General features: G+C 39.0%; 1 protein-coding gene across 2 annotated transcripts in view; it reads right to left on the bottom strand.

Moving 5' to 3' along the window:
- Window positions 1-1,880: 1,880 nt before the first annotated feature.
- Window positions 1,881-24,376, bottom strand: part of mtmr12 (myotubularin related protein 12) — a 95,331-nt gene continuing 72,835 nt past the window's right edge. Inside the window, exons 9-17 of one of the 2 annotated variants that reach the window (XM_073064254.1) lie at window positions 22,978-23,084; window positions 19,768-19,898; window positions 18,520-18,598; window positions 16,304-16,374; window positions 15,920-16,089; window positions 11,826-11,996; window positions 10,572-10,730; window positions 7,743-7,799; window positions 1,881-6,257 (exon numbers count right to left, since the gene is read on the bottom strand). In XM_073064254.1, the coding sequence (XP_072920355.1) occupies window positions 5,676-6,257; window positions 7,743-7,799; window positions 10,572-10,730; window positions 11,826-11,996; window positions 15,920-16,089; window positions 16,304-16,374; window positions 18,520-18,598; window positions 19,768-19,898; window positions 22,978-23,084 (1,527 nt within the window). In that variant the 3' untranslated portion in view covers window positions 1,881-5,675. The remainder of the gene's footprint in view (window positions 6,258-7,742; window positions 7,800-10,571; window positions 10,731-11,825; window positions 11,997-15,919; window positions 16,090-16,303; window positions 16,375-18,519; window positions 18,599-19,767; window positions 19,899-22,977; window positions 23,085-24,376) is intronic. The other variant, XM_073064255.1, reaches the window with a different exon arrangement.

Here is a 24,376-nt window from a genome sequence, read left to right as displayed (position 1 = left end):
GCATGGGAAGAAAATCTAAATTGGCTACATTCCAGGTTAGTCAATGGTTATGATTCTCTTTAGGATGTTCTTAAAAAGGACAGGGAAGAGATTATACAAATGCAAATCTTTGTCATTACCAGCTCCAGTCTAAAACCAGAAGGTATAGGTCTTTGGCAAAGGAGAAGAGGTTAAGAGAAAACCTGTGAAAGAACTTTATGTAGCCAGGAGTTTGGTTGTAATCTAGCAGTATGATCTCACACTTCAAGTATCTAGACAAGCAATTGAACTTTAAAAGCACAAATAACAGAGCAAGAACTGATAAATGGGATTAGTATAAATAGGTAATTAATGGGCAACATGGACATGGTAGCTGAAAGGACACATTTTGGTGCTGTATGATTAAAAATGAAGCTCTTAATAGTCTCAATTGACTAGTTGCCAGACTAGTTCACCACAGAGGTGACTAGTTGCTGCCAAATTAGACAGCTTTGCACTTGAAAAATGTTCAAGGATACAACAAACCTATTTTATGAGGGCGCTTAGAGCCAATCAGACCACAAACATTCAGTACGGTGCTTGGGAGAGTAATCCACCAGTAAAACATAACTTGGGAGAATAAAAAACAAACAAGAGAAAATCTGCAGATGCTAGAAATCCAAGCAACACACAGAATACTGGGGTTTCTCCTCCTCCACCATCAATGCTGCCCTCACCCCATCAAGGATAGGGTTTCTCTCATCCTCACTTACCACCCCATCAGCCTCCATATCCAGCACATAATTATCTGTAATTTCTGCCATTCCAACAGGATTCCAGCACCAATCTTCACCCCAACACCCCACTTTCTGCTTTCCTCAGGGATTGCTCCCTAGTCCCTCCTGGTACTTATCCTTGCAAACAGAACAAGCGCCACACCTGCCCTGACACCACCTTCCTATCGTTCAAGTCCCCAAACAGTCCTTCCAGGTGAGGCAACACTTCACCTGTGGGTCTGTTGGGGTCATCTACTCTATCTGGAGCTCCCAGTGTGGCCTCCATTATAGCAGTGAGACCCAACATAGACGGGGAGACTGCTTCACTGAGCACCTACACGCTGTCTGCCAGAAAAAAGTGGGATCTCCCAGTAGCCACCCATTTTAATTTCACTTCCCATTCTGACACGTCAGTCCATGCAACACAAAATATGGAGGAACTCAGCAGGCCAGGCAGTATCAATAAAAAGGTAGTCAACATCTCGGCCTGAAACGTCAACTGTTTACTCTTTTCCATAAGATGCCGCCTGACCTGTTGAGCTTCTCCAGCATTTTGTATGTTGCTTGGATTTCCAACATCTGCAGATTTTCTCTTGATGTCGGTCTATGGCCTCCTGTACTGCTGTGATGAGGCCACACTCATGTTGGCTGAGCACACATTATATTCTGTCTGGGTAGCCTCCAACCTGATGGTATGAACATCCATTTCTGTAACTTCCAGTAATTGTCATGCCTTCCTCCTTCCTCCTCCCCCTCTTCACCATTCCCCAATTGCATTTCTCCCTCTCACCTTATCACCTCCTACTGGTGCTCATCCCCCTTCCCTTTTCTTCCATGGCCCTTGTCCTCTCCTTCTCCAGCCCTTTACTTCACCCGTCCCCTGGTTTCACCTATCATCTTGCATTTCTTCCTCCCCTCTCCCCAACCTTCTTACTCCAACCTTGTCTTTTTCCCTCCAGTTCTGACAAAGGGTCTTGGCCCAAAACAGACTGTTTACTCTTTTCCATGATGCTACCTGGCCTGCTGAGTTCCTCCAGCATTTTGTTTGTGCTGGGAGAATAAAGGACTGTTCAGTAATTTAATTTTATTCTTCAACATGAATTATAATGTTAATTGTGCAGGTTTTGTGCCAGGGTTATGTACACCAACTAAAATCAATGGAAAAAACTAGTTGACAGATTGGAGTGTGAATGATTGTAACAATTAATACATAGGTACAATATTGGATAAGTTTATACAAAAGCAGCACCAAAAATTTCATTTCATGTTTTAATTGGGAAAACATTACAATTTCAACAATTTTCTAAGGAAACAGGGCCTTAAAGATGAAAATAACTGAAGCAAAGTATTTGTAATGTTTCATTTTTAAAAACACTGGATACAGCAACACCCATCCTTTCTGATATCAGTGCCATAATATAAAAAACAACAAAAATACAGACCATGTTTGCAGTGTTCTTAAATTATTTGCGAATTTGTTATTAACAAGGCACAATACAGCAATTTGACACAATTTACAGTATAATACAGTATGGTTAAGGCTGCTTGTGAATCAGATCAGTAGTCAATTTCTCACTTCTAAAACAACTAAAATGTTCAATGTACAGAAGCATATAAATCACAAAATGAGAACTACCATATACAGGAAATGAGACAAATTATATGGCCTTTACATTAAAAACACAAAATATGAAGTGTTGTGGTGACTGAGATTTACCCAATGTATGAAATGGAGTAAAATCAAGAAGGTAAAAGATTCACTGCAATTTCTACAAGCAGAGAGCTTTAAGGGGATGGGACAGAGAAGTTGAAATCATGTTCCATTTCTAAAGAAAATGTTCTTGGTTTTTCACTTTGCATGTCTACTTGAAGCTTAAGCTCAGTGTAATTTGTACAAATTACTAAAAAGCAAACTGCCAATTCTTCATTTACCTGCAGGTATTATGACATTTGGCACAGCAGAATAAACATAGTAATGCTTTTCTTTTAATACATCCAGTCATTTTTATTGTATATAAGCACCCTATAACCAGAAAAAAAAGCTCACATTTATATATAGTCAACATACTAATTCTAGTCATTGCATTGTCCAATTCCACCTAAACTAGCCATATCTAACCACCAGATTCAACAGGTTGATTAAATAGGGATATAGCTTTAAAATTAAAGCTTTTTTAAAATTTTAGTGCCTTTGTATTAAAGGCCAAACTATAAATATGCATTAAATTCAACCAAAAGTACAGAACATTGTGACTAAAAATATTCAGTTTACCCAGGTACAAGAAAACTATTGTGGGCTCATGTAAATATTTCCTGTAAGGTTGTATAAAAATATTCTGTTGCATTTTGAGAACAATAAACACACCTTTGTTGGAAAACAAATGTAAAAGGGCTCTTAATAAATAAGGTAATGAACTGAAAAATAGACTTTTCAAAAACAAAAATTACACTTAGTATTTATGGTCACACAAAAATATTAATGCATAATGAGAAATAATATCCTGGTGGAAACAAAAATCACTTTCTTCGGCAGCTTCAATTAAATCTGCTCTAGAATCTATGTAATGGATGTGAAGTTTTCCATAATAAAAATGAACATGCAGGAAAAGTGAAAAAAAAATCAACAATTTGAAAGGTATATTTAATGTGCAAAAATGCTGAAACTAAGGACTTTTGGATGGATCATAACAAATTACTCCATGTAAACATTTGAGAATGCAAATAAGAAATCTCAGCTTTTTGAACAAAAGGGTCTTGATACTCGTTGTGGGAATGGTTTGTAAATAAATAGATAGTTGAAGACTTGGAAAGTTACTTTCTCAACTAGATTAAAATCTATAATCTAGTCAAAAACAACTTACAGATGCACTATTCATTAAAAGACAAAATCCATTCAATAGTAAATTTTAATAAGATTTTGCAACCACTGTACAATCAGCAGTTTATGGTATAGCGAGGTTGTCTCTGTGCCTTTTTTATAATTCAAGATTTATGCCTCATTAGACTTTAGCTTCAGTATCTCCAAGGGAATATGTGTAATATTAGTTCAAGCTAAATCCTATATTGAAATGAAAATACATAAATGCAACCAATCATTTATTATTTGGCAGAAGCATTTCAAGACAGATGGCACTCTTAACCTGTAAAATCATTTAAGGCTTAAACCCCATTACCTTCCAGTTGCAATTTAACCATTGAATGATTATTTCTTTGGCATAGAGCAGTTTGATTTTCTGAGCTATCACCGTGTCCTTGAACTCGGGACACAAAGGGATTAAAAGAATTAAACAAAATGCATAAGTATCCACAATTGAAATGCTTGAGGAAAAAATACCATAATACAGAACAAAGTAACAGTGGTTCTGCTGCAGTCTTATCCGTGAACAAATTGCAAGTTATACCAGAAGTACACTGATGTTTTCCCCCATAGAACAAACAGTATTTCCATAAATGTGTTTTGAATCTATTTATGAAAAAAAGATTGTAATCATTTCTGATTCGTAATGCTTTTCAAAGAAAAAATACTCTTTTCCATTTCAGGTATCTGGTATCAAAGTAAGGGATTTCTCATAAATTTAAAGAACTGTAGATGGTAAAAGTACAAAAATAACAGAACTCAGTAGGTCAAGCTGTGTATATATGTGGAGAATTGAGAGAAAATAAGTTAACATTTCAGCTTAATAACTTTATTAGTTTAATCCTGCTTCTCTGACCATACTATCTTAAACATGATTTATTGCATGAATACCAAGCCTATCATTCAGAGTTCATACATCAACACTGCCCGGTAGTGTTCACTAGATTTTATGCCCCCCCCCCCTCCCCCATTTCTGTAGTCAGAAGTACAGCAGGTCAACTCATACACCAGTTAATCCGGTATCAACTATCTCAACAGAATCTGCTAATACAGTGGGAATTTCTAATGCCCAAAGTCACGCCATTATGTACAAGTCCTGGAGCAAATTCTTTGTTCTTGTTGGATTTTAGATGCATTAGACATTTTAGAAAGTTGTATACAGCTTAATATCTATATTATTTTGTACATTTGTAATTCACTGCTGATATTAGTAAATTATGCTGCCATTTTCTGAAATGAAACTATGATGACAAATGGCAACTTCTTTTAAAAAAAAACCAGAAAATGCAAATAGGATGATGTTTTCAGAGCTCAGTAGCTAGGAGCAGCTCCAAAATTGCATGCAAGACACTACATATTATCTATAAATGGATAACCCTGTGTTTGCCTGGTAATTGCAACCATAATTTGAATAGACAGTAAATATTACTTGCTTTTCTCTCAGCAAAATCCAAGTGTTGGTATGTTGTGCATATATTGAAAAATTCTATATCTTGCCCATTTTCCAGTTATCAGCATTCAAAAATCTTATTTGGGGGAAGAAAGAATATCCACTGAAAATGTGTATTCTTATATAAACTATCTGAGAAATGTTTTAGAAACAATCACCTGAAAAAGAACAATTCTAAAAGATTGATTTAAACCGTTTGAGGAAAAGCAGTTGTAAAACACAGAGTACGAGTTCTTCAGAATGGAGTCATATCTTTTCGATTCATTAGGCAAGTTTCCTACACAGCACCAGTAATTTAGAAAATGTCCTGACATTTTAACCAACCTTAACACTGGTACTTTGGAATTGTTTTATGCCAAATGTCCTACAATAATAACAGAAAAATGCCCTCCAGCCAACTTTCGGCCAAAATGACTAAACAAGCAGTTTAGTTCTATTGTCCTTTCTGTTAAGGACCAACAAGCAGCTTCAAACTTTATCTAAATGAGACAAGAAAACCCTGGAACAGAATGCCACTGAAATTCATTAAATTCACAGCTGTGTAAGACAAAATTAAATTAAATTTTTGCAAACTTATTTCTGTAAAGTCACCGGGCAAAGAACAAAACTGTAATGTTGTGTAAAGTGTTCTGCACTATAGCAAACCAAGTTCCTCCTCATCATCTGGCAAGTTCTCCATTGACCCAAAACTCATGGAGAGATTTGTAGAGACTGGAATGCGAGGCTTTATAGACTGCCTACGCAACGTGCCAAAAGGAAAAGTTGAAGACAGACGGCAGCTCTGCTGAAACGGTGCAAAGACGTCAGTGCTCGGGGAGCAAGGATGGTTTTTAAGCATCCTCTCCGATACTTTTGTCTGTAAAGTCTTTATTTCATCTGCAATTTCACAGGCTTTGTTCATAGCAATTGCTGAACCGCCACCTAGTATCTGAACCTCTGGAATCCAGCGTAAGTACCGCTGGCCCCAGACTTTTAAAGCTGGACCATTGTGTAGAGGAAGCAGGAGTCCATGATGATCTACTGGTTTACTGCACCAATTTTCATAGAACTGTCTGTAGTCAGCTGAAGGATCCTCAGCTGTGAATGTCCACTTGCTTATCTTTTTGCCCAAGAAAGTCTTTATCAAGTTATCAGTCTCTTCCCTCAAAAATCCTTTTTTGGGTGAAGGTCTAGAGTGATATGATGGGCTTGATGGCAGGGACATCTGACGTTGTGGCTAAGGACAAACAAAACAGCAATGTTATTAGGGTTAGCTTTCAATGGATTAAATTGCCATTTAACTTGTTCTTTCCAAGATGGTGGAATTGAATGAACTTTTATTAAAGTGTTGGTGATTGATGGTAACAATATCAAATAGCAAGACCCACATGCATGGATAAAGTAGTCAATCAAGAAGCAGAAAATGACAGCACATCAAATATTTAGAATTGTTCGGCTTATAGAAGTGTAGCATGAAATAATTGATATTGGTGAGCCATTTGCATTGTTTCCATTCAAACAAAACAGCCAGTGAATCAGCACAGCATGCACACAGGCAAGATTCATGGGGGTAATTTTCACTTTCAGATAGATGTGGTAAATTAAAATATCAACATGATTACTTTTAAAAAAAATAAAAATCTTTTATATAAATGATCCTTCTCCTTTCGAACCATCACCCCACCCCCTCAAATTAAGCACCTTGGAAATTTATGAAACAATTATAACTAAGTTTCTTGAATTAAAGATGAAGATGCACTGAAACTACAAAATAAAATGTGGACAATGTGAAAGATCAAAATGCTGCTTCCCTTCCCTGCATTCAAGAGTCCAACATAATTCTGGGACCTGACTTCCGGGATAACAGTAGGCTTCTAATGCCTTAATGAAATGTAGCTATTGGTTCTGTGCTAGCCTAAACTGGAATATTGATAAGCAATTTACCTGGGGAGGAGAGGGGAGGAGAAAAGCAGACAAGATTGATTCTCCTCATCACTGACCATGGCCAGCTTATCAATGCAGATCACAGGTCAACTTAAGAAGATTTCCAATCCATTTGGCCAAGTTCCACATTTACTTAGTGAGGAGCACAGCAGGGGGAAAATCCAAAGATTGATTTTATATTAAGTTGCAAAATGTTTTCTCTAAACACTTATCATTGATTGGCCTTGTACAAGGACAATATCTTTGAAGCTTCTAAAAAGGACCATGGAATACAAAAATCAAAGAATACAATAAAATTCAAACATGGAAATATTATTCTAATTTCAAGTATTCTGGACTGTTTCAGGCATCCCACTAAAGTAATAAAAGCTATGGATATTAAATGATATAATATCCTTTTTTCATCCTGGTGCAAGGTTAGAAAGACCTTCCCCCTTTGGAAAGATCCAAGGACAAACTTTTTCTAAACTTAAAAGTTCCAACATAAAAACTTCTCCAATAGATGATCTATGACAGAGGGCTCACACAGAGCTTTTTAATACAATGGCTCTTTGTAATGCAAACTTTATGGGAAGAGTTTAGACGTTTTTATGCAGTCTAATTGAACTATAGTTTATCCATCCACTGTCAATGTTACCATTTTAAATATAGCCGCTGATCTGAACAATAGCTTCTTAGAATTTAGGCACATGTAACCGAAATGCGAGTTTACCCCACATGCACCCTCCCACTAAAGTTAGTAGATGGTTCTGATCAAAAATTGAAGACCTTAAAATACCTCTGGTATATCCAGAAATTTTTCATGGACAATCTCCAAGTACTTCTGTGCAGATTCCTTTGATGATATGAATAAGGCAATTTACTTAAATATGACAATACCACTCCCCTTGTGAATAATCTACAGTCAGTCATAACTGGCACATTATTGAATGGAAAAGGTCATAATTTAAATCTCTCTGCTTTCCAAGATAGAGTTAATGAAGTTTTTTTTAAAAAAATGCTAGCTACTTACAATAAATATGGTTTCATTACAACAAATACTCGATTCTCACTAACTCATTTGATGGGACCTTTACGCAGTCTTCTCAAAAATCTGCCCTTTTGCTCACACCTGTTACCTTCTCCAGGCAAGATTCCAGTCACAGCTTATTTGGAGAAACAAATGCACTGGGAACCCAAAAGCCTATTAATAATTCACAGGTTGCTATTTAAAGAAAATAACTTGCATACCTCAACAAGTAGAATGCGCAAATGCTTTTATCCCCAAAAGCCTGAATTAATGCTGTTTGACTCAAGCATTTGCATAGTTTGGTGACAAATAAATGCTTGCTAAAATCCCATTTCATTGAAAACTAAATAAGCACATTAACACAAAACACTATTTTCCTTCCTTCCATATATGATACCCAGCCCAAACATTAGCAGTATTTTCTCTTTATGGGGCGGGGGGGGGAGCTGGGCGGGATGAGGAGGAAAAACTGGGAAGTACTCATTAGTAAGCTCAACATCAGCAGCAAGGAAAACACTGGAACCTATTATAAAAGATAACAGAACATGGAAAATATTAGCATAATGACCGTGACCACCATTTTTAAGACCAACATGGAGAACCTTGGGGTTATCAGAGAGGAGTCTTGCTTGAAAAACCTACATTGTATTTAGAGGGTGTGACTAGTAAAGATGCAGTGTTTTTGGACGTTTAGAAGGTATTTGAAAAAGTCACAAGAAAATGCAAAATAAAATACATGGAATTGAGTGTAACTTGCCAATGTGGATTGAGAATTTGTTGATAAGATATGAAACACTAGAAATAAACAGGCCATTTTCTGGGTGGCAGGAATCAGCGCTGAATTCCAGTTATTCGCCTGTCTAGAGAGGTTACCTGATTTTAAATAAAGGCCAGATTTTTGATATGTCAATAATTTGAATGAAGGTTCTAAATATTAATATCTCCAAGTACACAGCTGGCACAAAACTGGTGCGAAAGATTCGGATGTGTGAAAAATAAACTGTGAGGAAGGAGCAAATGTGATGCAGATTTGTTAGGTAAGTGGGAGAATACATGGCAGGTGCAATTTAAGGCTGAAAATTGAGGTTTTATATATGTTGGCCCTAAAAATTGTTATCACAATCATACCCCAATCCTTCACAAAGTACTTTTCTAAAAACTTCAGTGAAGCCACCAAGACAGAAGCAGTGATCTGATGTGAACGCCAACGCTTTGCACTGTGAAGGAGATTGATAAAGTTAAAATCATGTTGAATGTGATGCAGCTGAGCTTTTAATAGAATGCTAAGACTGAACGGACACTAACCCGAACATCTAATTTATGAGTGTATTAGTGAGCATTTCACAAAGTTAAATTGCAGGTTGTTTGGGCAGTAAGGCAAATGCAGCATTAGCATTCATTTCAAGAGGACCAGAAAATAAAAGCAAAGATGTAAGGCTGAGGTACAAGGCACTAGCCAGGCCACATATGGAACATTGTGAACAGTTTTGGGGCCCCATATCTAAGAAAGGATGTGCTGCTGTTTGAGGGGCAGGGGGCAAGATGAGGTTTGTGAGAGTCATCTAGGGGATGAAAGGGTTAACATACAGGATTAACCTGTAATTATCAGAGTTCAATAAGATGAAGAGGGATCTCATAGAATATTCAATGGCCTAGATAGAATGGAAATGGAGAGGATGTTTCCTCTAGTGGTGGGAGAGTCTAGGACCAGAGGACAGAGCTCAGAATAGAGAGACGTCCTTTTAGAACAGAGATGTTGCTTTATTTCTTTAGCCAGTGGGAGGTGAATCTATGGAATTCATTAATACAGAGGACAGTGGATGCCAAATTATTGGGTATATTTAAAATGGAGGTTGATATGTTCTTGATTAGAAAGGATGTCAAAGGTTATGGGGAGAAGGGGTTGAGAGGGAATAATAAATCATTTGTGATCAAATATTGGCGCAGACTCAGTGAGCCAAATGGCCTAATTCGGTTATTTCTTATGGTCATAAAGAAAATTCCCCGTTTTTAAAGATGAAAGTATACACATTTACTTCAAGAATAATAAACAATCGATGATTTGGGTCAGGACCATGCATCAGGTCCTGATGAAGAGTCTCGGCCTGAAACATTGACCGTTTATATTCCTCTCTGTAGATGCTACGTGACCTGCTGAGTTCCTCCAGCACTTTGTGTGTGTTGCTCTAGATTTCCAGCATCTGCAGAATCTTGTATGTACACATACTCAGCAGGTTGCACAATGGTGCATCTAGTAAAGCAACTGCTCACTGCAGCAGAGATCAAGGTTCAATCTTGACTTCTGTCTCTACGGTGTTTACCCATTCTTCCTGTGACTCTGTGTGTTTCTTCCAGGCACTCTGCTTCCCTGCCACATCCTGAAGATGTGCATGTTGATTGGTTTACTGGCCACTTAATTGTCCCTAGTGTGTAAACGAATGGTCAAATTTGGGAGGACTTGATGGGAAAGTACGGAGAACAAAATTAGATTAATGTAGGATTGGTACAAATGAATGGTTTTTGGTCAGCATATGGGTCAAAGGGCCCACTTCTTTGCTGTGTCTGACTCAAATTCGAAACAAAATTTAAAGCAATTACCTTAGCACGCTGAGTCCTTTTAACACTTCCAGATTTTGGCTTTCCAACATAAAGTGGATTATAAAAGAGTGCTTGAACAGAATGCTCAAATTGAACAGACCATTCCCACACAGTGGGAAGCTTCAAAGATCTACAAAGCATACCCCGATCTTCACCAAGCTGCAAAGCAAATGAATAACATATTATTTTGACAAACAGATTACAAGGCAGCTTTCATTGACCTTAACCAAATGGTATGACAATATGCACTATTCAAAGTTCAAAGTAAATTTATTATCAAAGTACATCAACATATATAACCCCGAGATTCATCTTCTTGCAGGCATACTCAATAAATCCACAATAGAATAATAGCCATAATAAAATCAATGAAAGACCACACCAACTTGAGCTTCAACCTGTAGGCAAAAGACAAACTGTGCAAATGAGGAAATAAACAATAATAAATGAATAAGCAATAAATATCGAGAACATGAGATGAAGAGTCATTGAAAGTGAGTCCATAGGTTGTAAGAACATTTCAATGATGAAGTGAAGCTGTGTGAAGTTATTCTCTTTGGTTCAAGAGCCTGATGGTTGAGGAGTAATAACTATTCCTAAATCTGGTGCTGTGAGTCCTGCGGCTCCTGTACCTTCTTCCTAATGCTAGCAGCGAGAAGAGAGTACATCCTGGGTGGTGGTGGTGGCGGCGGTGGGGGTTCTTGATGATGGATATCGCTTTCCTGCAACAACATTTTGTGTAGATGTGCTCAATGGTGGGAAGGGCTTTACGTCTGATACACTGGGCCATTTTATAAGACTGTAGGTAGCATCTATGGAAATGAATAATCAGTCGACATTTTGGACAGAGATCCTTCATCAGGTCAGTTCTCAGCCTGAAATGTCAACTGTTTATTCATTTCCATTGATGCTGCCTGACAAGCTTAGAAGTGTTATTTTATTGGCAGATGGAGCCATGATCTTCTGTTTCCAGTTGCCAGAAATATCAGCCGATGGAAGACTTGTCCTCTCAACCTGCATCATTACCTCAGAATCAGGTTTAATATCAGTGGCATGCTTGAAATGTGTTGTCTGACATTCACTCAAGGACCTTCCCTTGATCAACATCTGCTGCTCCTCAGGAACATTATACTGAAAGTTATGAAGTCATTAAGTACCACAGACACCATAAAACATTAAATAGCAAACCAAGTAACTAAAGCAAATAAATTGCAAACAATCTATAAACATTTTGTACTAATTAGAGACACCTACCATTTGGGTATTATCCTTTTGGTGTGGTGAATTAAACAGGAAGGTGCTAAAGATGGGGACATACATACTGTCTGACAATATAGTCAAGTAGGTCTCTGTAAATTCAAAGGCCGGTGGGTATTGCTGAAGCAACTGCCATATACATTCCAAGAAGAGAAGAAAAACTGGTGCCTTGAAGTGTAAGAAAAATAGCAAAGATATTTTTTTTAAATCATATTTTACAAGCAAATGCACAGATCTAAGCAAACTGTACGTAACCATTACAATAGGTAATAAAACCAAAGCCTGTCTCTTACTAATCTGATCTGCAGCACAAACAACTGGAATAATGAAGTGAAGTGAGCTCCTCCAAGAGGACCACAACCTTGTTGTACGGTTTGGAGGCATGCATACTTCAATGACCTGGAGAGCTATGTTGGCTGGAGTCAGGTCCTTGTGCTTTGGCTCCTGGTAGGGTCACCCATGTCAAACAGGTCAAAGGGTACAGGCCAGACCAAGAGTGGTCCACTGGTCCTCCAGGTTTGGGGAGGGGATGGGGGTCACCACAGGGCTAACAACCATGACTGGTCAAAAAGTATGTTACGGAAACAGCTATGAAGAATCCTTCTTTATTGGAGTGTGACAGTATGGACAGGCAGAGGGAGGACCTTCATTGCTGTACTAAACACCAGCGATGTAATGAGCAGCGAGTGAGTGAGCTGGGGCTTTTCTATTTGGAGGGGAAGAGGATGAGAGGAAGCTTGATAAACATGTACTAAATGATAAGAGGCATACATTGAGTGGATGCTCAGACCTTTTCCCCCTAGGGTGGAAATGGCTCGTACCAGGGGGCATAGTTTTAATGTGATTGAAAGAATGTATGGGGGGATGTCAGAGGCAAGTTGATGCTTTTATTTTGACACAGAGTGGTGGGTGCTTGGAATACCCTGCAAGGGGTGGTGGTAGAGGCAAAATCTATTAAGGACATTTAAGAAACTCTTGGATAGGAACATGGACAATAGCAAAATGGAGGGGAATGATGAAGGTGGGGCAAGATTGATCTCAGATTAAGTTAACAGCATGGCAGAATATCATGGGACTAAGAGCCTGTATTGTGCTGTAGGGTTCTACATTCACTGTAGTTTTAATTGTTCTGTTAAATGGTAAAATACCCCATTTTTAGCCACTGAAAGGAAAACATTTTGCCTTTGTAATCTCTAACAATTTCTCCTGAATCTTCAGATTTTAAAGTCCTACAATCCTCCCAACTTTGTTCTGCCAGTTCCAGCATTCCTGAATGAGGCGTCATCGAATACCTTGGTTATGCTCAATGCCAAGCTTAGGCAAGGCCCTGCAAGGGGAGGGGTGGAGTGCAGGTATATATCTGCTCTGGGTGTGGGCAGACTGAGCTGGTATGCAATTGCTATCATTTTCAGGGCAATGCAAGAGGATTCAGTTAATACTGCATTGGATCTGGGCAGAGATGCAGACCAAAAGGCAACCTGGCTTCCACCAGTTGTCATGGCAATTGAGACAATAACCAAGAAGGGCAGTGAGTAAACCCATTCATCTCTACATTTCCTTTTTAATCCTGGGGCCTTGCTGTACATTAGATCCAACAACAGCAGAGGTCAAACCCAAATGCCAGATGTCAACAGCTGTCCACTCCTCTGTCCAATGCTGAATGTGGCCAGTGTTGTGGGGAGAGGCAGGTTTCCAAGACCCATACGGGGTTAGGGAAGGCTTTGCAAGTCACTACATTTTCAAAGCCAAAGTTTAAAAACATTAGCTTTATTGACACTTTTTCCATATCATTGTGTGGTATGGAAACTGCAGAGGCAGACAGGAGGGCCTGACAGCAGCTGGATGCATCATCTGCTCCAGCCTATTGGCCGTCAAGGACACGTACAGCAAGATGCCATTATAAAGGCCAGCAATATCTTAAGGATCCCACCCAGACTGTTTGCCCCACTCCCATCAGGGAAGAGGCTACGCAGCATCGACGCCAGGACCATTAGACTCAAAAACAGTTACTTCCCCCAAGGAGTCAGGGTGATCACCACCTCCACTGACTAACCAACCGCTCCACCAGCACGACTTTATCATTTCCTATCTTACCTCATGTACAGATTCTTCTGTACCTAGTACCACTTTATGCACATTAAATCAGCTGATATATGCAAGCTAATCTTATATTTATTGTGATTTTTGTTGTGTCTTTATGCTTGGTGTGCTTTTTTAATGCTGCATTGGAGGCAGAGTAACAATTGTTTTGTTCTTCTTTACACTTATGTATGGAAATGATACTCAATCCTGAATATTGAATCTTTAAATGCTATCTTCATGGGAAAATACACGGGCCCTAACAATACCAAAATATTATGCACATTTGTCATACTTATTTCCTTATTTATTGGTACAATAATGGCCTAGATAGAACTGGAATGATTTTAATTAACATTACTTTCAACTTCCATTTTCCAATACCATCAAATGCCACCTTTGTTTACTACAATGGTCAATTCCACCTTTAGTTTATCTACTCCATCATACAGGATAGATATTAGTAATGGATTATCCTGTGTATTCAAAGCTTCTTCTATAATGCTCATCTTCAGCTAAGAATTGAAGTTCCTCTCAGCCTCAATCTCGTGCCTTCTCCCCATATCCCTTCATGGCCTGCTGGGTTCCTTCAGCATTTTGTCTGAGTTACTCTGGATTTCCAGCATCTACAGAATCTCCTGTGTTTACCCAAAATATTAACTACCTTTTTGCTCCATGGTTACAGCTGGTTTTGCGAACGTCTAGTGTTTTGTCATCAGGGTTGTAACCCAAATTTTCTACACTTGCAATTTAAAGCTAAGCAGTTATTAATTTAAAATTCCTGTGGCAAGCAATTTGCCCTATTCATCGCTTCTTTGGCTGAAGGCAATAGTTTTGAAATCCTTACATATTCCTTACAATGCCTGCTTTTCATTACCTTGACTGGGGTATGATTTAATGACATAGATCAGTTCATTCCATGATGCTGAATTGCAGAGTGGTGAAATTCAAACCTTAAGATCAGTTCTCGTTTAACTATTACCTTAAAATTATGCAGAGTTCCCATGATAACACTGAGCATACACCCCTCCTCAATATCTGATTTAAGCTTGGTCTATGTAAAAATGGGCAATTCCGTGACTCAAATCAGAGGAGAGATGGATTTCAGCCTTTTATTCAGTGAGCCTCCTGGGATTATACTTGCTGGATTTCAAAAGAATGAGAGAGCAACTTACAGAAACACAAAATTATGAAAGGGGTGGACAAGGTAGGAGCAGGAAAGTTGTTTCCACTGGTACATAGGTGAGACTAGGACTAGGGAACAGAACATCAAGATTCAGGGGAATAGATTTATGAAGGCAATGTTCTCTCCCCCCCCCCCCCCCCCCCACCCCACAGAGTAACGAATCTGTGGAATTCTCTGTCCAGGGAAGCAGTAGGAGCTACCTTATTAAATATATAATATACAAATAGATTTTTGCATTGCAGGCAAATTAAGGGTTTGGGGAAAGGCAGATAGGCAGAGCTCAGTCCACAGTTAGTTCAGCCATGATCTTATTGAATGGCGGAGTAGGCGCGAGAGGCCAGAAGGCCGACTCCTTCTCCTAGTTCTCCAAGACTAAGACATTGGAGCGGATTCTGGCCATTCGGTCCATCTTGTTTGCAATGCAAATCCATCATGACTGATTTATTATCCGTCTCAACCCCATGCTCCAGCCTTCTCTCTTATCCTTTGGCGCCCTGACTAGTCAAGAACCTATCAACTTCTGCCTTAAATACGCCCAATGACTTGGCCTCCAAGGGCATCTGTGGCAATGGATTCCACAGATTCACAACCCATTGGCTAAAGAAATTCCCTCTCATCTCTGTTCTAAAGAGATGTCCTTCTATTCTGAGGTTGGCCCCTCTGGCCCTATACCCCCCCCCCCCCAACTATCATCTTCTTAATATTTGCAAAAATGTAATGAATGTAATAGACAAATTGAGGTGACCTTATATTTCAGCATTTGACATAACTATCTACTTTTAACTGAGCAGTGGTAAGTCATTGCCACGTGTAGCTTCACCCTTACCTCTTTATCATTGCCTCGCAGATGATTACATCGGTCCAGGAAGCAATGGCAGCCCATCAGCCACTCCTTCTGAATTAAACTCTGGAAGCCAGTTATGGTCCTAAAATGTGGATCCATAATCACCTGGACCAGACTAGCTATTACACAGCACAGGTCAGAGCAATTTTCTTCTGCATATTGGAAACAAAATAGGAACACACTTAAAATAGGTTTTCCAATTAGGAAAATTATTAGGACCAAAAATTGAAACAGTTCTGATTAAATAAATGAACACAAAGGAATGGTTTTCATGCCTTCTAATTTATTACATTTTCTCCAACTTGAAAAATGCTAATTTTTCAAAGGAATCAATATCATGCACAGAATATTCAAATTCTTTCTCACCAACAAGCACCACGGATGTGTTCTTGTGCTCCAGGCATTCGACAACATCCAAGGCCTTTTTCAGACATTGCCTGCAAAGGATAGAGCCTACAGTTAGTGGCTACTTTAGTAGGTACACCTCACTAATGCAAACATCTAAACAGCCAATCATATGGCAGAAATTCAATGCATAAAATTATGCAAACATGGTCAAAAGGTTCAGTTGTTGTTCAGACCAAACATCAGAGTGGGGACGTGTGACCTAAGTGACTTTGACTGTGGAATAATTGTCAGTGCTAGATGAGGTGGTTTGAGTATCTCAGAAACTGCTGATCTCCTGGGATTTTCATGCACAACAGTTCCAGATTACAGAAAATGGTATAAGAAACAAAAAACATACAGCGAGCAACATTTATCTGGGTAAAAACACCTTGTTAATGAGAGAGGTCAGTGAGAATGGCCAGACTGGTGCAAGCTGACAAGGTGACAGTAACTCAAATAACTACGCATTACAACATCAGTGTGCCGAAGAGCATCTCTGAATGTACATGTTGAACCTTGGAGTGGATGAGCTACAGCAGCAGAAGATCATGAATATACACTCAGCAGCCACTTGATTCAGTACACTCAGTATATAATAAAGTGGCCTCTGAGTGTACATCTCAAACTGGAACAGACTGAAGAGGTTAAAAAGAAACAATTGCGCAGCCACAAATTCAAAGAGAATCTGCTTCTATCATAGATGCAATGACTGAAAGATTGCACTTGTCTGTAGTAATCAGTAGAACCTCCTGCTTTGTATTAGCATTTCACTCTTCACCAGCTTTGTGCATTGAGATTAAGCGATGGGAATTTCTTCAATTTTGTTATTAAATTTCTCATTATTAAGTGCACTCTATTAAAAGCTCAAAGACAGAATGTGTATTATATACCCAATGGTCTAAATGATCCAGAATTACATTATCACTAACATGGATGTTCTACAATTTCTGTGAGAAGGAAGCAATAAATAATTCATAATTATTAAAATTTAAATTAAGCAAAAAATAATTACTTTAAACATTACTACTCATGGACCTAGTACGAGGTTTTTATGTTGCAGATGAGGACATAGTATGTGAGGTACTGCATTTTGGGAGAAGACATGTCTTGGATTATAAAGGTGCATTGCAGGTACATGGGGTGGGGTGATGAAGACGACATTTGGCATGCAGACTTTCATCAATCAGGGCAACGAGTATAGGAGTTGGGAAGTTAGACCGCAGTCATACAAGGCATTGGTGAGGCGGCACCTGGAGTATTGTGTACAGTTTTGGTTGATCTGTTATAGGAAAGAAGTTAGTGAGCTTGAAAGAGCGCAGAAAAGATTTAATCAAAATGTTGCCTGGAGTTGGGGTCCGAGTCACAAGAAGAGGCTGTGTAGGCTAGGATTTTATTCACTGAAATGTAGGAGATTGAGATGTGACCTGACAGAGGTATACAAGATCATGAGGGGCACAGACAGGTAGTCTTTTTCCCCCACAGCTTTAAAAAAAAAGGCACAAGCTTAAGACAATAGGTCAAAGATTTAAAAGGGACACCAGGGCAGCTTCTTCACAGAGTGCTGGTTAACTGTTGGAAAGATTTTAAAACTTAGCTTTATTTGTCACATGTATATTGAAATATACAGTGAAATGTGTCATTTGTATTAAGGAACAACACAATCCAAACATGTGCTGGGGCAACCCACAAGCATCATGCTTCTGACAGCAATAGGCAATGCTCACAACTTACAAACCATGGCCCGTACATCTTTCCAACGTGGAAAGAAACTGGAATACATGTAGGAAACCTATGCGATCACACACAGAGAATATACAAACCCCTTACAGACAGTAGAGGGAATTGAACACCGATTGTGGATCTCTGGTGCTGTACAGTATTGTGCTAACTATTATGCTACCATGCCAGATGGACTGTCAAAGATGGTGGTTGAGGTAGGCACATTAGTAATATCTAAACACCATCTAGATAAGTACATGGTTAAGCGAGATTTAGAAGATGGTCTAAATGCAGTCATATGGGATTAGCTCTCTGGGCAACACAGATGGGTTAGGCTGAAGGACTTTTTCCACACTGTAAGACTATGACCCGCTTTGCTAATGGAGATTTTTAAACAAGTGTTTCAGTATGTTTACCCAAGAAATAACTAGCACACGGACCAGGATTTAAGAGTCATTTAGAAAAGATGCACAAACCTGATAATTTCCAACCAATTTACATTCTCTATGGTGGACAACCACTTAATGTCAGATTCCCAGAAATCTGCGGCATTATCTGGAGAAAGATAACAATAACGAAATTACAGGTAAATGATATATAGTTCAAAATATAATCAGATTGGTCAAAAGCTGTCTTCCAATAATTCTGTATATAAAAACCATAAGATATAGGAGCAGAGTTCCTAGGAGAGAGTCACAGACTCTCCCACCATAGGAAACCTCCTCTCCAATGAGGCCTTTCAAAATTCACTAGGTTTCAATGAGATCCCCACCCCCATTTTTCTGAATTCTAGTGAGTACAGGCCCAGAGCTATCAAACACTCCTCACATAATGAGTCTTTCAATTCCAGAATCATTTTCGTGAACCTCCTTTGAACTCTGTCCAATGACAGCACATCCTTTCTCAGATAATCAGCCCTATACTGCTCACAATACTCTGAGGCCTTATCAGTGCCTTATAAAGCCTGAGCATTACATCCTTGCTTTTATATTCTAGTACTCTCGAAACAAATGCTAACTTCACATATGCCTTCCTCACCACCAACTCAACCTACAAATGAACCTTTAGGGAATCCTGCAAGAGGACTCCCAAGTCTCTTTGCACTTCAGAATTTTGAACTTCCTCTCCATCTGATTATTTTCCAAATTTGATAAAGATAAAAAAAAAGACGTACATACTATTGAAAGGTTCAATTGGCAAATAAACTATACAGAGCCAGTTGGATTTTTGTTTAAATAGAAGAAAACTGCTTATACAATACCACCAAGCATCCATTTTTTATGGCTTCCACCTACTTAAATACAAACCATATTTAAAAACATTCATCCATGACAAAATCTTTTGATATGAATCCACTCCTACACTTTGGAGAGAAACATTTCCTGATATCAGGCCGAATATATTTGAGTTTCTAGAACGATTCAAACAAGCTTCAAGAACTAATGATATCTAAGATCACACAGTAAAAAATATCAAATATAAATTTTCCTTAAAGGAACAATTAGATACCCTGAATTAAATACCCTCATAAAATACCAACAAATTGATTCCTCATTTAAAAAAAAATCAAGAAATGTAGAATGATACCTTAATCCCAAATCTACAATGGTCAGAAATTAAGTGTTTATTCAAAGAAAATTGAAGAAACAAGTGGTTTCAAACTGGGATTATAAACTAAATCCATAAAGAATGGTATATTGTTTCTATTTAATGTACAAAATTACCCATCAGAAATTGCTGTTTAAATCTACTGTACGAAGCCTGTATATCCTGCAGATTTGGGAGAGTGGTTGAAAGGACCTCTGTCCTGACGGTGTGATTCAAGGGATGCGTTTCTCCAAGAACATGAAGCAACCTAAAATAACCACAAGAGAATATCATATTAGTGTAAAAAGGGAGAGGCAGGATACATTGATTTGTATACAGTTCTCACTATTTCTGTACACTTCTCTCATTCATAGTGCATGCAGCTTAGGGCAAAGAGCAATTCTGGGGCATGCTCTACTGATTCATTTTAAAATATTACAGGAGATTTTCCTTTAGGCAAACAAAGTAGGAATTTTGAAGTTTCTTGATTCTAAAAGTTGATCTTCTTAAGTGACTTAAGAAGTCACTCTTAATACTAATCACTTGGACAGATCAATTATTTAATTAGCCCCAGATATTGGATTCAACACCCATCCCCTACCAACTTTCTCTATAAGACCTGAACTGCATGACAACAATGCAGCAGAGACTGGGGAACTCAGGTCAGCAAGGATATGAGGTGAACACCATCTGCAGGAGAACTCCATTTCATGGACCACTTTATCTTACTCATCTATGGTAGGCAGTACAAGAACTTCCAACTGTGTAATGTGAAGCAGGTTCACGGGTTTGATGAATGAGGCAGAGGACACTGACTACAAATAAGCATATTAATTATTTATTTACAAACAGTAAAAGATTTGACCAAGCATCCAAATTCCCCCCAAGTTAGACAGACTACAAAATTAAATATTCAACAAATAGATAATTAGCCAAGAGTGTGGTCAGGCCTTCTAAGACTGGAGCATATTTTCCCAATGGCTCTTCAGTACTGGTTACCACCTCAGTGTAACCGCCAAGACAAAAGGAAAGAGACCAAGTCTCCTACACATGCTACCCTTAACCCAGAGTTGCCAGAAACCAGACACCTCAACCATCAGGCTTTTGAACCAGAAGTGATAACTTCACTTGCCACAACACTGAAATGTTCCCACAACCTATGGACTCATTTTCAAGGACTCTTCATCTCATGTTCTCAATATTCATTTATTTATTGTTTTTTTTCTCTTTTGTATTTGCAGCTTGTTGTCTATTGCACATTGGCTGTTTGTCCTGTTGTGTGCAATCTTTGATAGATTCTATTGTGTTTCTTTAAGGTATTCTGTATGCCCACAAGAAAACAAACCTTAGGGTTCTATGGTGACATACATGTAACTTTGATAATAAATTTACTTTGAACTTCAACATTTTGAATATACAGAATTAAATTTGAAGAATCTTATTTAGAATGGTAGCAAATCCTAAGGAGCAGAACCTCTTAATATTCATCAGTTTTCTGTTTCAAAAGCTTTTGAATACAAACTGCAGACACCAAAATATACCCAATTATTTGTTAGTGTTGAGGAATGGCTGCATGAATATACAACTGACCAGAAAGTTAAGAAACAAAACAGATCTGTCCTTGAACTGTGCATTGAGTGGCTGGGATACATCTTTCATAATGTGCTAATAGCTGGAACATTCATCTGTTGCCTTTCCCTAGGTAGTTTCAATGGGACAGAGATGGTCCAATACACCCAATGATTTGGTTTTCCTGCAAGTAACAGGGCACTGCAAGAACTGCTGACTTCCAAATGACTGACATTTTGCGAACCAAGGAGATGGTGGTGGACTTTAGGAGATCTAGGCCTCATATGGAGCCAGTGATCATTAATGGAGAATGCGTGGAGCAGGTTAAGACCTACAAGTATCTGGGAGTACAGTTAGACGAGAAGCTAGACTGGACTGCCAACACAGATGCCTTGTGCAGGAAGGCACAGAGTCGACTGTACTTCCTTAGAAGGTTGGCGTCATTCAATGTCTGTAGTGAGATGCTGAAGATGTTCTATAGGTCAGTTGTGGAGAGCGCCCTCTTCTTCGTGGTGACGTGTTGGGGAGGAAGCATTAAGAAGAGGGACGCCTCACGTCTTAATAAGCTGGTAAGGAAGGCGGGCTCTGTCGTGGGCAAAGTACTGGAGAGTTTAACATCGGTAGCTGAGCGAAGGGCGCTGAGTAGGCTACGGTCAATTATGGAAAACTCTGAACATCCTCTACATAGCACCATCCAGAGACAGAGAAGCAGTTTCAGCGACAGGTTACTATCGATGCAATGCTCCTCAGACAGGATGAAGAGGTCAATACTCCCCAATGCCATTAGGCTTTACAATTCAACCGCCAGGACTTAAGAACTTTTTAAAAGCTATTATTAATGCTTTTTGAGATAGTGATTTAGATGCATATCATATTTTTTACTGAGTTAAGTATTGTATGTAATTAGTTTTGCTACAACAAGTGTATGGGACATTGGAAAAAAAGTTGAATTTCCCCATGGGGATGAATAAAGTATCTACCTATCTATCTATCTAAAACATTGAATTCCATTTTCCATGTAATTAATTAGAAAACTGCATACAAAAACATGGGTTAAGGGTGAAGGGGGAAAAGTTTAAAGGGAATATTAGGGGAGGCTTCTTCACACAGAGTGGTGGGAGTGTGGAATGAGCTGCCAGATGAAGTGGTAAATGCGGGCTCACTTTTAACACTTAAGAAAAACTTGGACTGGTACATGGATGAGAGGGGTATGGAGGGATATGGTCCAAGTGCAGGTCAGTGGGACCTGGCAGAAAAATGGTTCAGCACAGCCAAGAAGGGCCAAAGGGCCTGTTTCTGTGCTGTAATGTTCAATGGTACTATTAGAAGAGATTGGTAAGAAATGGTCATATTAAAGGATAGCAGGATGCAAGGTCATACTACAAGACCTTTGCATGACTGATTAGAAAAACTTATTCTAGTGTCAATGCAACATTGAGAAAGCACATCGTTGTATTTAACAAACTCAAAATTGTTTGTGTTATCAGTACTTATTTTATTTTGTTCAGATCCATTTTGTAAGCAAGTCATCCAAATCATCTGCAAGCAATAGCAGTGTACATTCCCCCAAATAGGAGTAAAAATAAAAAAGTTCAAACTGTAAAAGATATCCATTTGAATTTGAAATTCAGCTACATGCACATTACAAACAAGACCCAACCACGGTGTAGCACAAAAAATTCTAGAGGACCTCAGCAGGTCAGGCAGTATCCGTGGGGTGGGGGTGGGAAGAAACCAGAGTAAGAAGGTGGGCATGGGAGTGGAAGCCAACTACCAACCTGTCAATCCAGCCTTTGTCCATTTGTGAAGTGCTGTCATCAGCAGTTTCAGGAATAGCTGCCATCTTCATCAACGCACAACCACTGGAGTGAGACCAGCACCAAAGCTGTGCCGAGGTAAGAAAGAATAACTCATTTATTAAATCAATTTTTAAAACAAAACATATTGATGCAAGACAAAACTGGTTGGTTCCCACATCTACAACAGTAAAGTCTGAAATTTTAAAATTAAGTTTACAGGAGTACAGAAATATGGCCCATGCCTCCTCCAAGAGCAAGACACCAAGCTGAAGATAATCAGTTGCAACACAGGCAGAAATGGTTCAATACAAATTGGTGAGGGTCAGAAGGAACATGGCTAATTCCTTCAGCTTCCTGAGAAGCTTTCTTGCTCATGGCAAAATGTTTGCTGCCTATCCCTGCTGATTGCATCCATTGGTCAGTACACAGGGAGGTGCTTAGCCCTAGGTCTAGGAGTTTGGGAATTACAGTGTAGCCAATAAACAATAGTCCATGTGGGAGTCTTTATTATCTAAATGCTCCAGAGAAATACCTTAAAATATTGATTCTAGCAGCCTTTTCATTCCACACTTCGAGTTTTAAAACTTAGTTTCTCAAATTCCTCCTCAGAGTTTTAACATTTGAAAATTCAAGATAGTTTAATGTCATTTTCAGTACACAAGTGTCAAGAACAAAATAATTGTTACTCTTGTTACGAATGTGGAGCAACTCTGAGGGGCCGAAGGGTACAAAGTCGCCCCCTCCTTTTTGAGAATCGCAAGATCGCTATTATTTCGGGTCTGAGACCCAGGAAATGAGAGAGATACACATCATGTCAATAATGAGAGAGAGAGAGACGCAGGATCACAGCAAAGGCAGTTGTTATGGACAACGCAGAATACGCAACAAGGTGGAATGTCTCCTAACACAAGCGGAACGGAACCACTGATTACTGCTATTGTCTCTTGGAGCAGGAATTGTGTATTGAGTACTGTACTATTCATTGAAACCCCTCAGGGGACAACCAGAGTGGTCTGGTTGAGGGATTGCATCATCCCAACCTGACTGACATCTGAGACCCCGTGAGTGAGGATAAAAGACGGGTCTGGGGAACACCCCTCAGACACACCAGGAGAAACATACGAGACCGGTGGGGGGCTTGTGTGTGTGTCCATCCTTGCCTGGGTGACGAGTCCTTCACGGAACGGTCTAGCTAAAGGACGGATATGGATCAAGACTGTACCAAGTCGGCAAGTTATTCTTCTATTTCTCTCTCTCTCTCTCTCTCTCTCTCTCCCCAACAATTGCAACACAGCGACAAACAAACAACGGCTGCAGCCTATATGAACTGAAATGAACTTTAGATTTCCATCGGACAATTCATTATCCCCTAGACAAC

The sequence above is a fragment of the Hemitrygon akajei genome, chromosome 13 (genome assembly GCF_048418815.1).
Source record: "Hemitrygon akajei chromosome 13, sHemAka1.3, whole genome shotgun sequence".
Lineage (NCBI taxonomy): Eukaryota > Metazoa > Chordata > Chondrichthyes > Myliobatiformes > Dasyatidae > Hemitrygon > Hemitrygon akajei.
This window is presented reverse-complemented; position numbering and strand designations above follow the sequence as displayed.